At 44.9% G+C, this 15,556-nt stretch overlaps 1 protein-coding gene across 2 annotated transcripts; it reads right to left on the reverse strand.

Annotated features, from left to right (window-relative positions):
- Window positions 1-9,861: 9,861 nt before the first annotated feature.
- NKX3-1 (NK3 homeobox 1) lies at window positions 9,862-14,047 on the reverse strand. Of its 2 annotated transcripts, XM_055295710.2 has the most exons (3): window positions 13,970-14,002; window positions 13,723-13,750; window positions 9,862-12,761 (listed from the first exon to the last, which is right to left on the reverse strand). In XM_055295710.2, the coding sequence occupies exons 1-3, from the start codon at window positions 14,000-14,002 to the stop codon at window positions 12,343-12,345; spliced, it is 480 nt and encodes a 159-aa protein (XP_055151685.1). In that variant the 3' UTR covers window positions 9,862-12,342. The 2 variants fall into 2 exon arrangements, with proteins under 2 accessions (XP_055151685.1, XP_055151684.2); XM_055295709.2 differs by having other exon boundaries at window positions 13,723-14,047.
- Between the last annotated feature and the right edge of the window lie 1,509 nt (window positions 14,048-15,556).

The raw sequence follows: 15,556 nt of genomic DNA on the forward strand, positions 1-15,556 counted from the left end.
TTAATATGTTCAAACTTATGTGGTTAGGAGGAGTCTGACAGCTTCAAAAATAGAAGAAAAATCATTAAATGTTGACTGGTAGAGCTGGAAGAGATCTCAGCAACTACTTTATAGATGAGGAAACTAAGATGTAGAGAAGTGGATAACTTTCCAACATCATACATCCTTTGAACAGTAGATTCATTGGAACAATTAAAAGAGAAAGTCTTCTTTCCCTGCCAGGGGAATTTCTGCCATTAACCACTCCTCCTGTAGTATTCAAAGGTCTAACTTGGCTATGGAAAAGCCTGCATCTCAAGAATGTTTATGTCTTTGGATCCTTTCCTCTCTTTTACAAAAGAATGCTGGAGAAAATAAAAAAAGGCCCACATGGTCATAAAACACTGAACTTCAGCTTTTTCTGAAGCCACCCTCTTGTCCATATTTTGGGGACTTGACGTGGATAGGAGCAAGCAATTTACCTGGGCTTTTTCCTACTTCCTACCTCTCCCAGGTCTGGGAGAGTCAACTGAAAACCAATCAATATATGTTTCATTTTTGTTTTCTGTATAAATAGTTGTCTTATCTGAAATGACCTTTTTCCAAGAGCTAATAGCCATAAATTTTTGCAGCTGGACATGTTTAGAAATGCCTCTTAGCTATTTTTGTTGATTTATTTTCTTTGTCTGTATTTGTGCAATCCAGCTTTGGGCATAGAAGCAAGCAGCTCTGGTTTCTGGTCCTCTACCTCTAATGATTTAAATTCAGGGGACGTAGTTCTTTTTCTATAGGAATGGCCTCATATGGGATTCCATGGAGTCATAGCTCAGCCCAGGAGATATTATTCTATCTTGGAGACTCATGTTGAATTCTTTTTGTGGCAACTACTTCTGCATTTTCTGCATTTCTTTCTGAGTCTGCTTTGAAATGTTTTTATCTATCTATCTACCTGCCTGCCTACCTACTTCCAATTTCCATGTCCAATAATATGGTGGTTATATATTATAGAGTATTAACTCACTGGCATATTAAGTGACCACAAAAAATGCAAATGAAAATATCATCTGCTGTGTAGCTTCATGGAACAGCACATCCGAAACATATTAAGTGACCATTCCATATATTTAGTTATAGTCTGAAAAATTTATGTAACATGTGGATAAAGTTTAGACATTTTCTCGAAAAGAAGTAAGTGAACTAGCAGTTCTTAATGGCCTAATATATGCTGAATTTATCTCATTTAACCCATAGAACAATCCTGTAAATTAGGCGTCATTACCTCCGTTTGAAGATGTAGAACCTGAGTCTCAATGGATCAAATAAGTTGTCTAAAGTCACACAGATAATATTAATATAAAGGTACAGCCAGGGTTCCAGGTTGGTCCTAAAGCTGGAATCTGCTCTTTTCATTATGCCATGCTACATTTAGAGAAATCTAAGCAATGATAGACTTAGGTAAAGGGCTCAGAATTGTAGCATTTCGGGTTAAAAATAAAAATAAAAGTAAATATAAAAATATTTTTGTCCCCCTTCATCTTCACTGTATTAATAATTTCTGAGTTGGAGGAAAGGACACAGGACTGACACAATAGAGAGAAATCATCATCCTTCTCTGTCCTTTTGCTTCTAGAACAACTTTATTACCTCTCTCTCTGTGGATATCCATTTTCCAGGCCACAATATATATGTTCTGAGGTCTAAAGTCAAAAGGATTCCAAGAAAATAAGGCAATAGCTTAAGCCCAGAATGTAAGACTAAGCAATAAAACAATCAGAATTATCTGACTTATAAGCAGGGCTAAACTTAGATGAAATTTAGAAATAGAAATCTAAGTTTATCTTTTTCTTCTCAAGCCTCCGGTATGCTTTCACATCTCTTTTATACAAATTTATTTTCTGTATCACATGGTGCTGTGTTGAAATTAAGAAAATTATTCATATTAGAAATAAATGATTCATTATGTTTAATTCATTACTTCTTCCATGAATATTCATATTTTAATTGGAAATAAATTCTTAAGGTTCAAGAACGAATCCCTCCAGGTGGAACTTCAGATATTAATCAGCAGGTATCATCAATCAGTAGATCTTCATTGTCCTTGAAATCACACAATTGGTTTCCTTATGAATCAAAGATGGACCTGCAAAGCTGATTTGATTCAATTAACCACCAGAAGAATTAATTTCTACATTTAACAGAGGAGTAGCTGAAACTCACAGAAGTTGGGTGATTTGTCTACATCTCACAATTAGTAGGTGGCAGATGGGTTTTAACCACATACTTCTCTCTAGAACGACAGAACCAGAAGGTTGGCAAGGATCTTAGAGTAGCACCATGCTGTTCATTCTTCTCAAGACCTCCTTACCAAATAATTATTAGTTTCGAGAAACTTCCCCAATGACGCAGAACACACATCAGCCCAATATTTTTGCAGGTGTTGCTGATCTCAGTCATATGTCACCTTGAATATTCCACCTAGGACAACACAGAAAAAGTCTAGTCCTTCTTCTCTTCCTTGAACCCCATGCCTTCCCCACCCCTAGCACTGACTTTCCTTTCTCAGGTTAAATATTCCTAGTTTCTCCTACTTTTCTTCACATGACACGTTTGTACTCTTGCATCCTCCCAGTTATGCTCTTCTGAACTTGCTATAGTTTTTCTCAAAGTATGGTGTGTAGAACTGAACCTAGTACTCCAGGCGAGGTCTGAACTCACTCATTCATTTATTCATTCATTCGACATATATTTGATTAGAGTCCAACCTCTGTCTGATCAGTTCAGAGAAGGGAGGGGACACTTAGCTCCATTGCTCGAGATGCCATACACTATTGGTTGCTGCCTAAGATCAAATTAGTTCTGGTTTTTAGGTGTTCATTGTCAACGAGTTCTCTGGAGCTTTTCCCCATGACCTCCTATGTAGTGTGCCTCGTTCTCCGCCAAGCTGTTTCTCTGTGTGCGAAGCTGGCCATTTTTGTATGGGGGTGTGTGCCTGCACAGGATTTTATAAAACCTATTTGGGTTATAATGAGAACACCTTTCCTCAGATCCCAGTCCAGCTTTTGTTCCTTCCTGATGCCAAAGTTGACATGCCCCTAGTCTGTCTCTGTAATAAAATCTAATCTCCAGGATGTGGAGCCATCTCTCTGCTCAGGGGTCAATCAGGAGCCAACGAGAGGGGTAGTGAGCTCACATGTGTACAAAGATGCTTCTGTAGCCCGTGGAAAACTACCCGTCCGGTTCTTCCCCCTCGCTTTGGACTCTTTGCAGTCCCTCCTCCTTCTCCTTTGCTCTTTCCATGAAGTTGAACTGGCTGAAAGCAAAGAAAGGCAACAACCCAGTAACAGGGCACACAACTGAAGTCAGGGCCTGAGAGACATTTCTGAAGTTGGGATTCTGCACATAAGAGGTTGCAGAATTCTGAAATCTACACTGCGGGTATCTTTAATGTGTCTTTTCTTGCCCATGCCATTATCCTTCACTCTGTTCATTTTTTTTTTAATCTAAAGAATTACTTCTACCGGAATTTCTTGATGCAGTTTGCAATTTACAGAGGGTCTTGTGTATGCATTTTACAGATAAGGAAAACTGAAAACCCAGAGAAATCCTCTGTGGGAGTCACATTGTGGACCCCGGGACCTTTGTCCTGAACTTTGATGATCAATTTTCTCTGGCAGTTTGTGTGTTTTGCTAATGGAGCAGCTAAAGAAAAATCCACACCCTCTGTAAGTCTGTACATTCTAATTTAATCCAAAAGTCTCTCATGCTGTTATTTTCATTATATTGGGTTGTTTCCCCCCACAGGAAGGAGATTGTGGAACATCTAAGTAGAGCTCTGCTAAAGCTAATTAAGCACCTTCTCATGTATCTTCACTCACTGCAATCCTCCGTGCCCACTCCACATAGTCACCTACCATCCAAGTCTTTGCAAAGCAGGAGAACCTGCACATATTAGCCTTCCATGAGTCAGATCTTCCTTGAAGGGAAAAAAATATAAAGGATCTAAGTATAAACCAGCTCTCAGGATGGAGTGAGGGAGAGATTCCAAACTTTTCCATGATAGAATGCCATCTCCTCCCTACCCTCCAGTTCATGTTGTGAATATTGCCTGCATTCTTCTTAATAACAGAACTAACTCATTTCCATCCCTCTTGTTTGCAGATGCTGTTTAGGTCAAGTTTAAGCTTTTCTGGCTTTGGGATGGAGTTCTAAGGCCAACTCTGCATTAATTGCATGCAAATTTTACTTTAAAATGCAAGGCATATTCCTTCTCCTTGGAGCACCCTCCACACCCATCTATCCCTGAACACATAATTTAAGTCTGCTATCTACCAGGATGCAGTGGTGTGCACCTGTAGTCCCAGCAATTTGGGAGGCTAAGGTGGAAGGATCATTTGAGCTCAGGAGTTTGAGTCCAGCCTGGGTAATATAGCAAGACTGTCTCCAAAAAAAAAGACAAAAAAAATTTTAAATGTACATTACCAATTTGGCAGAAGGATGTGTAAATGTTATGTCAGCCTTAAGACATGATTTAATCCTGATAGATGAATTGTCAGGGAAGCGTGATGCTAACTGACAGATGTTAGCTGGCACCTGCTATTCCCAGCGATGCACTAAGAAGGCTCTGTGGTTCTGGGTGGGTGAAAAGTCCTCAGCAGCACAGTCAAAAATGAGATTTTCTTTTCTGTCTTCTATTGGTGAAGTCAAAGAGTGTGTTGCCAGTCTGGAGGGGCCTGGGCTGGAGACGGGTAATAAATGCTTCTGGATGACCAGGTTAGCAAAAGCACCCACACACTTTGAGTCCCTTAAACTTCTATTGAGAGATCAACCAGAATGAGCTGGGGTCTCCTAGATTACAAAAGGCATTTGATGATATCAGACATTCCAGGAGGAGGAGGCTTGGGAGGAAAGTAAGAAAGGTTGAACATCTATTTTCTGTAAAAAGAAAAAGCAAGTCAAAAAAGAAAAAAAACAAAACAAAGAAAACCCACTCCCAACTCCTCCCTTCCTGGTGGGCCCCTCCAGGTGTCTCTCTCCTGTCCTGGCATCCATTTGTCTCTCACAAGATTTTATAAGGGCTGAGAGGCCGAGTAGACAAACCAGTTGAAAGGAGGATAAGGAAGTGGTTTGTAACCTTGGACGCTATTAGTTTTTAAAGTAAGTACTGAGGCCAGATGCCTTGGCTCACACCTGTAATCCCAGCACTTAGGGAGACCAAGAAAGGAGGATCACTTGAGCCCAGGAGTTAAAGACCAACCTGGGTGACATAGTGAGACCCCTGTCCCTACCAAAAATACCAAAATTAGTCAGGCGTGGTGGTGTGCTTCTGCTGTCCTAGCTACTCACCAGGCTGAGACAAGAGGATGGCTTGAGCTCAGAAGTTTAAGGCTGCATTGAGCTATGATTGTGCCACTGCACTCCAGCCTGGGTGACAGAGCAAGATCCTCTCTCAAAAAACAAACAAAACCTCAAAAACCAACAATAAAAAACTGATGCCTGAGCCCTACTTCCAGAGATTACAGCACAGTTGGTGTTAAGTAGGAAGTAGGGCTAGGCCTTCCTATGTCTTCAAAGACTCCCAGGAAATTCTGTTGTGCAACCAGCGCTGACAGCCACTGGGTAAAAGGCATCCACAGATGCAACTGCAATTGTAGGTACAATTGGTCTTTTTTTTTTTTTTTTATTATACTTTAGGGTTTTAGGGTACATGTGCACAATGTGCAGGTTTGTTACATATGTATCCATGTGCCATGTTGATTTCCTGCACCCATTAACTCGTCATTTAGCATTAGGTGTATCTCCTAATGCTGTCCCTCCCCCCTCCACCCACCCCACAACAGTTCCCGGAGCGTGATGTTCCCCTTCCTGTGTCCATGAGTTCTCATGGATACAATTGGTCTTTGAGACTAATTACTGCTGGACTTTCACTGTTAAGAGAGCAAAATCAGCATTTATTCTCCCATGCAGATTTCTAGGTGATATGGTTTGGCTCTGTGTCACCACCCAAATCTCATCTTGAATTGCAATTCCAATGTGTCAAGGGAGGAACCTGGTGGGAGGTGATTGGATTATGGAGGTGGTTTCCCCCATGCTGTTCTCATGATAGTGAACGAGTCTCACAAGCTCTGATGGTTTTAAAAGTGGGAGTTTTTCCTATACTCTCAGTTCACTTCCCACCTGCCGCATGTAAGACTTGCTTGCTTCCCCTTTGCCTTCTGCCATGAGTGTAAGTTTCCTGAGGCTTCCTAGCCATGCTTGCTGTTAAGCCTGTGGAATTTTGAGTAGTTAAACTTCTTTCCTGTATAAATTACCCAGTCTTGGGCAGTTCTTTATAGCATTGTAGAAACGGACTAATACACTAGGCTTTAAACAAATTCTCTAGGTATCCCACAATCATTCCAATGAGAAAATAGGACTTTTCTCTGTGTATCACCCTTTTCTCTCTACCCAGTCACCTCCCCAGTATGGGCTCTCCCTATGACTGAGCTGGCTAGAAACAGGTGAAGAATGCCCAGTTAGAAGATGCCACACAATGGATCTATCCTAAATCTCTGTCCTAAATCTATCCTCTACTCCATATTGGACCCAGAGCAAGCTCAGGAAATAAGTCAAGGCTGCATCTACAGCCTTTGCATAAATTAGGGGAGAACACACCATGGAAACTGAAATTCTTTTCCTTTCCCTTGCAGACTTTAGATAACCCTTTCCACGGGGTAGTCTGTCTGGGAAAGTTTGCATGAAGGCCAAGTCTAGGCTAAACTAGGAGCTCTTCATGTCCCAGGGCTATCGGTCCTGCCCTTTTTCTCGAGCAGTAAATAACTTTCAGCTCTGAAAAGCATGCCCTGGTGACGTGTTCATCATGGCCATGGGAGGAGCAGAGTCTGGCTGTCTGGGTGCAGAACTCAGAGCTCCAAGCCTCGTCTGACACTGATTTTCTCACTGCGAAAAATGGTGGGACCGTGGCCCTGAGAGTGACCAAGGAAAGGATCTTATGTTTTATAGTGGATCACATGGTGGTCCACTGAGTCCCCCTGTGCAGGGCTGATGTGCTCCCAGCTGCTAGGCATATTGGTGCAATGAATCAAAGCTGGGTTCCTCGATGGCCATTGCCTAACACAGACAGGACTACATTGCCCAGGGGTATTCTCATTTTCAGGAGGCAGCTGATGCTGGGATACAAATGTCCAGCCTACGATCCTCAATTTAGGGCACAGTGGTTTTGGAGCTTCTTAAGGTATTGGGTGAGGCCTCAGTTGCAGCTGCCTTAACCCTGCCTTCCTCCACCACACCTGACTAATTTTGGTATTTTTGGTAGGGACAGGGGTCTCAGTATGTCACCCAGGTTGGTCTTTAACTCCTGGGCTCAAGTGATCCTCCTTTCATGGTCTCCCTAAGTGCTGGGATTACAGGTGTGAGCCAAGGCGTGTGGCCTCAGTACTTATTTTAAAAACTAGTAGTGTCCTTCTCTCAACCCTGCCTTCCTCACTTCCTCCAAGATGTGTCCCAAGCACCCTCTCAAGAAAGCTTCTGTGTGCAATTCCCCATTCACTGGAGCTGTTTCCCGGGCACCTAAGCTAAGTGACTTTCTCATAATAGCCACTGTTTCCTTCAAGGTCAGCTTTAAGATGTGTGAAATTAACATCACCCTACAACAGTAATTTGCTTTGATAGAAGGAAAACATTGTTGTTTGATGCAAGTCTCTGACATTCATTTCCCCTCTGACAGCTATGGTTGGCCTTCCTAAGGAGGCTTGGGGAGAACCAATGGGACCACAGATGACAAAGCTGCAGTGGCTCTAGACACTTTCACCAGAAGTAACTTGAGAGACAAACTGAAGAGAAATTCCAGATGCCATGAACATGTGGCATGCTAACTGGGGTTGCTGGATGGCATGCTAAGGGGAGTTGCTAGAAGAGAGGGATGTGAGATTAGCAGAGATATTGAAAGAAAGTTGGAAAAGGGACAAAAAGAGGAGGGAGAAGAGGACTTTCTTAAGGGATGGGAGATTTTTTAATTTCCTGGATTAGTTACTCCTTTTTTTTTTTTTTTTGAGAGGAAGTCTCGCTCTGTCGCCCAGGGTGGAGTGAGTGCGGTGGCGTGATCTTGGCTCAGTGAAAGCTCTGCCTCTCGGGTTCACGCCATTCTCCTGCCTCAGCCTCCCGGGTAGCTGGGACTACAGGCGCCCACCACCATGCCTGGCTAATTTTTTTGTATTTTTAGTAGAGACAGGATTTCACCGTGTTAAAATCTACATCTGTTAATTGACTGCAAGTGTCTTTGTAATTTGAGAGCTCATGGCCTTCCAGGGGAGGGGAAGATGGTTACAGATTTGTGCAAAGAGGTAAATCTTAGGATGTGAGCATGCCAAGAGAAGCCCCACCTATGTGTACATGTGCTTAAAGGATTAGAGCAAAGTTTGAAATTATGATATATTTTCTTTAGAGTAAGCACCTTACTCTTTAAGCTTCTATTTCCTTGAAGGAGGGAGGAAGAAACCATCAATTCTTGAAGGCAATCAGGTGCATGGGATTCTTCTCTTGTGGGATTTAATGAAGGTTTAAGTGCAAGGAGATGAAGGATGTGTTGTTTATGTTTTATTTTAACACATTAATAAAACCTATTTTTCATACTTGTGATTCCAGTTCAAAGGCGTCACTTGCAAGAGGTCTATCAGCTTTGGATGAAGGTGACATTTTTTGGGAGATGCAGGAGCCAGGGAAGTTATAGTGTGAGGGGCTAGCGGAACATAAAAGGGGAATTTTTTTTTTTTTTTTTTGAGACAGAGTCTTGCTCTGTCACCCAGGCTGGAGCGCAGTGGCATGATCTCGGCTGAGTGCAACCTCCACCTCTTGGGTTCAAGTGATTCTCCTGTCTCAGCCTCTGGAGTAGCTGGGATTACAGGCGTCTGCCACTATGCCCAGCTAATTTTTGTATTTTTAGTAGAGACAGGGTTTAACCATGTTGGCCAGGCTGGTCTCGAACTCCTGACCTCAGGTGGTCTGCCCACCTTGGTCTCCCAAAGTGCTGGGATTACAGGCGTGAGCCACCGCGCCTGGCCAAAGGGGAACTTTTAAAGAAGGATTGCTGTAGTCTTTGTGTTCGCTTTAAGGTCTTCAAGAAATGTAAGTAAATACTTGGTTATCCTTTTTTTTTCTTTTTAACAAAAGGTATTCCTTGGCTGGAGTAGGTGATTATTTAAATGTTTTTATTTTTATTTTTATAGGATCGGGGGTACAAGTGCAGTTGTGTTGCATGGATCTATTGCACAGTGGTGAAGTCTGGAATTTCAGTACCCATTGCCCAAATAGTGAACACTGTACCCAGTCATTTTTCATCCCTCACTTTCCTCCCACCCTCCAACATTTTGGAGCCTCCAGTGTCTCTTATTCCACTCTGTATACCCATCGTTTAGCTCCCATTTCCAAATGAGAACATGCAGTTTCTCACTTTCTGTCTCTGAGTCATTTCACTTATGATAAGGGCTTCTAGTTCCATCCATATTGCTGCAAAAGATGTGATTTCATTATTTTTGATGGTTGTGTATGTATTCCATGGTATATATGCACCACATTTTACAATCTAATCATCTGTTGATGGACACATAGGTTCAGCCCATGATGTTGCTATTATGAATAGTGGAACAGTTGATTATTAGACTGAAGAGAGAAAAGGCCTTCCTCTCCCCATGACTTAACAGGAACGAAGGACAGTGTATTTATAAAAGGATGGCTGTCACCAGCTACTGGGTAGGCTGAGGCTTTTGATCACCATAGGTTGCAATTGGTGTGTTAGGTGGACGAGGGCAAGAGGATATGGTAATTAGAAATATCTAAGTTACACAGCATGTAGTTTTTAGGAAACTGAAAATCACACACAGATACATCTAATAAAGACATGGGTACTTTATTTTCAAAACACTCATATGTTGCAAAAAAACACATAGAAAAATAAAGTTTGGTGGGGGTGCTGACTAAACTTCAAGTGACAGACTTTTATGTTACAGATTGGAGCAGGGTTTGTTATGCATGTAGAGAACTCAAACTAATTTATTAAACAGGATAGAAACAGGCTGTCTGGGTGAAATGGTTCTGATAACCATCCGGTTCACCTGTCAGATGCTGATAGACTAGCTTTTCAAATGTTTTTCTACTAGTTCAGAGATGGGTTAATGACTAGTTCCAGTGGGGAAAAAGCAAGATGGATTCACAAGCCAAATAATTTTAAACCAAGACACTTTTTTTTGCAACACAATATACATCACAGTGAAATGTGTAATCCTTGCAAATTGCAAGTTGAAAGAATTAAATTCAGAGGAGGGGAGAGAAAGAGTACTCAGTAGGGACCGAGCACTAAATGCTTATTTTAAAAGAAATGTAAAGAGCAGAAAGCAATTCAGGCTACCCTGCCTTTTGTGCTGGCTAGTGCTCCGGTTCAATGTCAGCAGCCCAGACCACAGAAAATGGGGGAAATTGGCTAACTTTCTATCAACTTATGTTGGCAATTTTGCCACCAACAGTAAATTGGCCCGTTTAATAAAAGAAAATTGAAAGGTTTCTCACTAAACGGAATTAAGTAGTGGAATCAAGAGACTCCCAGGCCTCAGTGTACCTCATTAGTAATTGTTTTATTGTTTCATTTTTTTCTAACGTCTCCCCTCTACCAGGTCACGTGAGATAATGGAATGAAAATGGAAGGACAGCCAGATTTCTCCTTTGCTCTCTGCTCATTCTCTCCGAAGTCTAGGTTACCCATTTTGGGGACCCATTATAGGCAATAAACACAGTTCCCAAAGCGTTTGGACAGTTTCTTGTTGGGTTTTAAAATGGGTTTCCTTTTTCTTAGCCTTTTCCTGCAAAAGGCTCACTCAGTCCCTTGCTTGCTCAGTGGACTGGGCTCCCCAGGGCCTAGGCTGCCTTTTTTCCATGTCCCGCCCATGAGCCCTCCACTGGACAGCTCAGTAAACTCGGCCCTTCATTCTGCGCTGTGTTCTTCCTTCTCTATGAAAATCCAATACCTCTTACCTCCTCTGCATGCAAAGATTCTCAAGGATTGTCAGACTTCAAACGTAACAGCAGAACCACCAGAAGGTCCTATAAATGCAGCAGTGACCTTCTCAAGCTGTCAGGTCTTTAAATAGGATTTGGGATTTAATGCTATATATTTTTAAATGAAAGAAATAAGAGTTGCTAGTTTTAAAAATGCATGTCTTTTAGCCAATTCAGAATCTGCCCCCAAACTTTTTTAAAAAGTCAAGACAGATAAAGCTTTGGGGAGAGGAAAAAAAAAAAAAAAAAAAAAAGAACAGATCTTGGGCTAAATAAGCGAGGCATAAGTTAGGTGCAGCCAGACTAAAAATCTGGACTAAAATGAAGCCCTTGAGTAATTGCTGCAAAAAGGAACAAAAAATTTTAAAAGGAGGGAAGGAAGAATTATGTTGCCTCTCAGGATACAGTATACATGATAGCCTGAAAACTCCAGGAAACTTCTGATTCTAAATTCTCCAGCCCAAGGGAAAAAAGTTGAGAAGAGGCCTTTCCACTTTCTGCTAATAAAAAAAAACGCAACGGCCCCTAGCAGCAGTGTGGAGACCCTCCTTAGGCCCCTGTCTTGGACAAGCAGAGATTCTCCTGGCCCAGCCCCACCTCTGGCAGTGGAGTTCTGTTTATACAGCTTGTCTTAAAATCACAGCGAGTGCATCTTGTTCTATTTGGGCCACCCTGTAAATACTTAAGTTGGCATACCATTTTAAAAGGAATAACAAGGAATAAGAAGAAGCTGATATTTTCATCTCCTCCCACCCATCTCCCCCTCCCATGCAAATGTGTGCTGAGCATGAGGGCGTTCTCTTGGAGACTCTCTATTTGCCCCTCTCTTTTACAGGGACAGAGAGAGCCTTGGCCATATTCCAAGACCAACAGGAGGCTTCTGGACTTAAGGTTAATTCAGTTGGTGACATCCTCATCCTGGTTGTCCTTTCTCCCATTAGGTTTGCTCTTTCAGAGTTGATATTCAGTGACACAGGAGGATGGAGTTGCAGAACAGAATCCTCAGGTGTACAGCTCATCCAAAATCATACAAAGTGCTGGAAATAGCACTTGATTTTCCCTTTCTCCCCTTCAAACAGGTAGCCAGAAGCAAAAAAATGACCTACAGTATGCACTGGGGGAAGGACTTAGATATTAAAACCTTCACTGTCTCTGTTGTTTCATTGTCTCACCAGTGAAGAATCTGAGATTTCCACGCAAATCTCCAATAACTTTGGTGTGCACACCTCTTGCTCCCTGACCTCGGCCCCTTGTGCTTTTCATAGAGACACCCTGGGGAAGGCAGTTTTTGATCATACATGGTTGTCACCTGAGCTGGCATTACCAAAAAGCTGGGCTCCAGCTGCCCACGCAGTACAGGTATGGGTAGTAAGGATAGCTGTTATACACGGAGACCAGGGAGGCCCGGGAGAAGGCCTCCTCTTTCAGGGCCGGCAAAGAGGAGTGCTTCTCCAAGTCTCCCAGCTCCGAGGAGAGCTGCTTTCGCTTAGTCTTATACCGTCTGTTCTGGAACCATATCTTCACTTGGGTCTCCGTGAGCTTGAGGTTCTTCGCCAGGTGGGCCCGTTCAGGGGCCGACAGGTACTTCTGATGACTGAACTTCCTCTCCAACTCGATCACCTGAGTGTGGGAGAAGGCAGCTCGGGAGCGCTTCTGCGGCTGCTTAGGGGTTTGGGGAAGCCTTGGAAGGGCGCCTGAAGTGTTTTCACAGTCCAACAGATAAGACCCCAAGTGCCTTTCTGGAAAGGAGAGCGGGGAAGGAGGGATGAGAGGACAAAAGTTACATGTTAGCAGGGAAGAGAACAGAATTCAATCCACCCTTATCTCTTTAGTGAGTGAACAAACAGCCCACTGTCATCGTGGATACATTTCACCTTTTTCACATGACTAAGGAGCTTTCTGGAGTGAAGAGTGAGTAAATATGTTTATTACGCATTCATTTTATAAGAATCATCAAGAATCCAAAGTTAGAGGCGTTTCGTGGTTGAACTTTCTCCCTACTGTCTAGTAGAATTAGATGGGGATTCTGGATCTGTGTGCTGAGCAGAGGCGGGAGAGGGAGGCAGGGAACACGCCGTGGAACAAGATACCCTGGAAGGCCGGACCAAAAGACATCCGGTGTTAGGATCCAGGTGGGCAAGAGACGGCTTGTGCCACGGGAGACGCAGAGGCAGGCTCATTCTGGGCTTTAATTCCCTCTTCGCTAAACGAGGTGTTCGGTCGCCTCATCAGAAGTGACAGGAAAGAAAATAAGTGGACTCTCTCTCCTGGACACCAGAGGGAACCCCAAATGTACCGCTTTACAGCCCACGGGTTTGGGAAGCACACGGAGGCTTTGCTGGTCAACCCCTGCTTTGTCACTGTTAATAATTATTAGTTCTCGTGACTACCAGGGGGCTGGCGCCGATCGCGGGTGGCACGGGGCGGGATCCGCTCCTGGGACGGTGGAGGGCGGTGGCGCTGCGGTCGCGCCGGCTTCTGAGCCCCGGGGAGCGGAGGGCACGGAGCCTGGAGAGTCCTGCGGTGTCAGAATCCTGCGCCGCCCTGACGCTGGGGCTCAGGGTTCATTCCGGGGGCGCGCGCGTAGCTGCGGAGGCGGGGAGGTCCCTCTGCCTGTCACCGCGGGGCCCCGCGTCCTTGCACCCCGAGCTCTGGGGGGTCCGCCTTGGGCTGCCCTCCGCCCCCGGCCTCGCCGCCTACCTGGCTCGGTCTCCGCCAGCGTCTCGGCCTCCTCCGGCGCGGCGCGGGACCCGGGGCTCAGCTGGTCGTTCTGTGCCCTCGCGCGGCCGCGTCCTACCTCTGGCTCTGGCTCAGGCTCCGGGTCGCGCTGTCTCGGGCTGCTCGTGTGGCCGCCTCGCCGCTGCGCGCCGTCCCGCAGGATGTCCTGGATGAGGAAGGACGTGAGCGGCTTGGACGGGGTCGGCGGCGCCGCCCCCTCCGCTTTCGCCTCCCCGGGCCGCGGCTCCGGAGCCCTGAGCATCCCAGCGGCCCCGCTTCGGCCCGGCTGCGCCCGCGGAGCCCGCACCGCTTTCACTTTCCGCCTCCCGGCGCGCTTATAGCCCAGGGGAGCGGGCCGCGCCGCCCTCCCATTGGCCGCGGGACGGGCCGCGCCGCGGATTGGCCGCCTTGAGCCCCAGGTGACCGCGCGGAACGGCGAGTCCTGAGCACTGCCCCGCTCCGCTCCTCCCTAGGGGATTCCTTCCCCAGTTCCCTCTCCTTCCCCAATTCCCTCTCCTTCCCCAATTTCCTCTCCTTCCCCAGCTCTCCTCCCTCCGCCCTGAGCCGTTTTCCCAGGCCGGGAGCGCACCCCAAAGCGGGGCTCCTCTGCCCCAACCCACCCGCAACAGAAGTTGAGAAGCTCCTGGGGATGGGATGACCAAGACAAACACTCCAGTTAGCTCTTCAGGACCGTCAGAGCCAATCACAGGGGATGAGCACGCAGTCACTGCAGCCGTGCGGTACCGTGAGAGTTCTGTGTGCTCTCTCTCTCTGCGATCTCAAAGAGGCATGACAAGTAGGTGCAGCCAGACCCCAGGCTGAAAGAAGGAAACCACCTTTGCCAAAGCCTTTTCCCGTTGCACAAGTGGTTTTCTTTGGTGGTTCCTTTATCCGCAATAACCTGTTAACTTTCCTTCCTCCCCAGACACATGACATACCATCCTTTTGAAAAGTTTCCAGACGGAAGGAAGGCGTTTCAGGCCAGGACAGATGCAAAACCTGCGTTTAAAAAAGTAGTTCAAAAGAACATCAGCATACTCTTTTTCCAGATTACCAACTGTTAACATTTAACCCATTGGCTAAACAATGGGTTAGCCAAATTGGTCCAACCGTTACTGTGACTGGACTGGACGGTACCGTGACAACGGACAAAAGTGGAACAGAGATGATGGAAGTATTTTCTTTCCTTGTCTTTTCTCTTCTTTTATTTTTTTTTACGGACAGGGTCTCCCTCTGCCACCCAGGCTGGAGTGCAGTAATGCCATCATAGCTCGCTGCAGCCTCTATTTCCTGGATTGAAGTGATCCTCCTGCCTTGGCCTGTCAAAGTGCTAGGACTACAGGCGTGAGTCTCAGCGTCAGGCCGATGATGGAAGTACTGAATTAATGTTAAATTTACTGAAGTTGCACACTGTACTGTCAGTGTAGAAAATAATATTTTTAGGAAATAAACACTGAAGTAAGTAGGAGCGAAGGCACAAGATCTATGAAACTTAACATCAAATGGTTCTGAAACAAGGATGCACACTGATAGATCCCACACCATAAAGCCAATGGGTTAAACGGTAACAGTTGGTAATCTGGAAAACGGGTAGGCTGATGTTTTTTAGAACCATTTTTTAAATGCAACTTTTTTGTCTGTCCTGGTCTAAGACGCCTTCCATTCGACTGGCAACTTTTCAAAAGGATGGTATGTCATGTGTCTCTGGAGGAAGGAAAGTTAATAGGTTATTGCCGATAAAGCAACCGCCAAAGAAAACTACCTGTGCAATGGGAAAGACTTCGGCAAAGCTGGTTTTCTCTTCTCATCTTTTCAA

The sequence above is a fragment of the Symphalangus syndactylus genome, chromosome 10 (genome assembly GCF_028878055.3).
Source record: "Symphalangus syndactylus isolate Jambi chromosome 10, NHGRI_mSymSyn1-v2.1_pri, whole genome shotgun sequence".
Classification (NCBI taxonomy): Eukaryota; Metazoa; Chordata; class Mammalia; order Primates; family Hylobatidae; genus Symphalangus; species Symphalangus syndactylus.

Excerpts from the sequence above, each read along its gene's own strand:
- NKX3-1 (XM_055295709.2), bottom strand. The coding sequence starts at position 14,002 with ATGCTCAGGGCTCCGGAGCCGCGGCCCGGGGAGGCGAAAGCGGAGGGG. Across the intron at positions 12,762-13,722 it reads GCTGGCGGAGACCGAGCCAG|AAAGGCACTTGGGGTCTTAT; the intron begins GTAGGCGGCGAG and ends TCTCCTTTCCAG.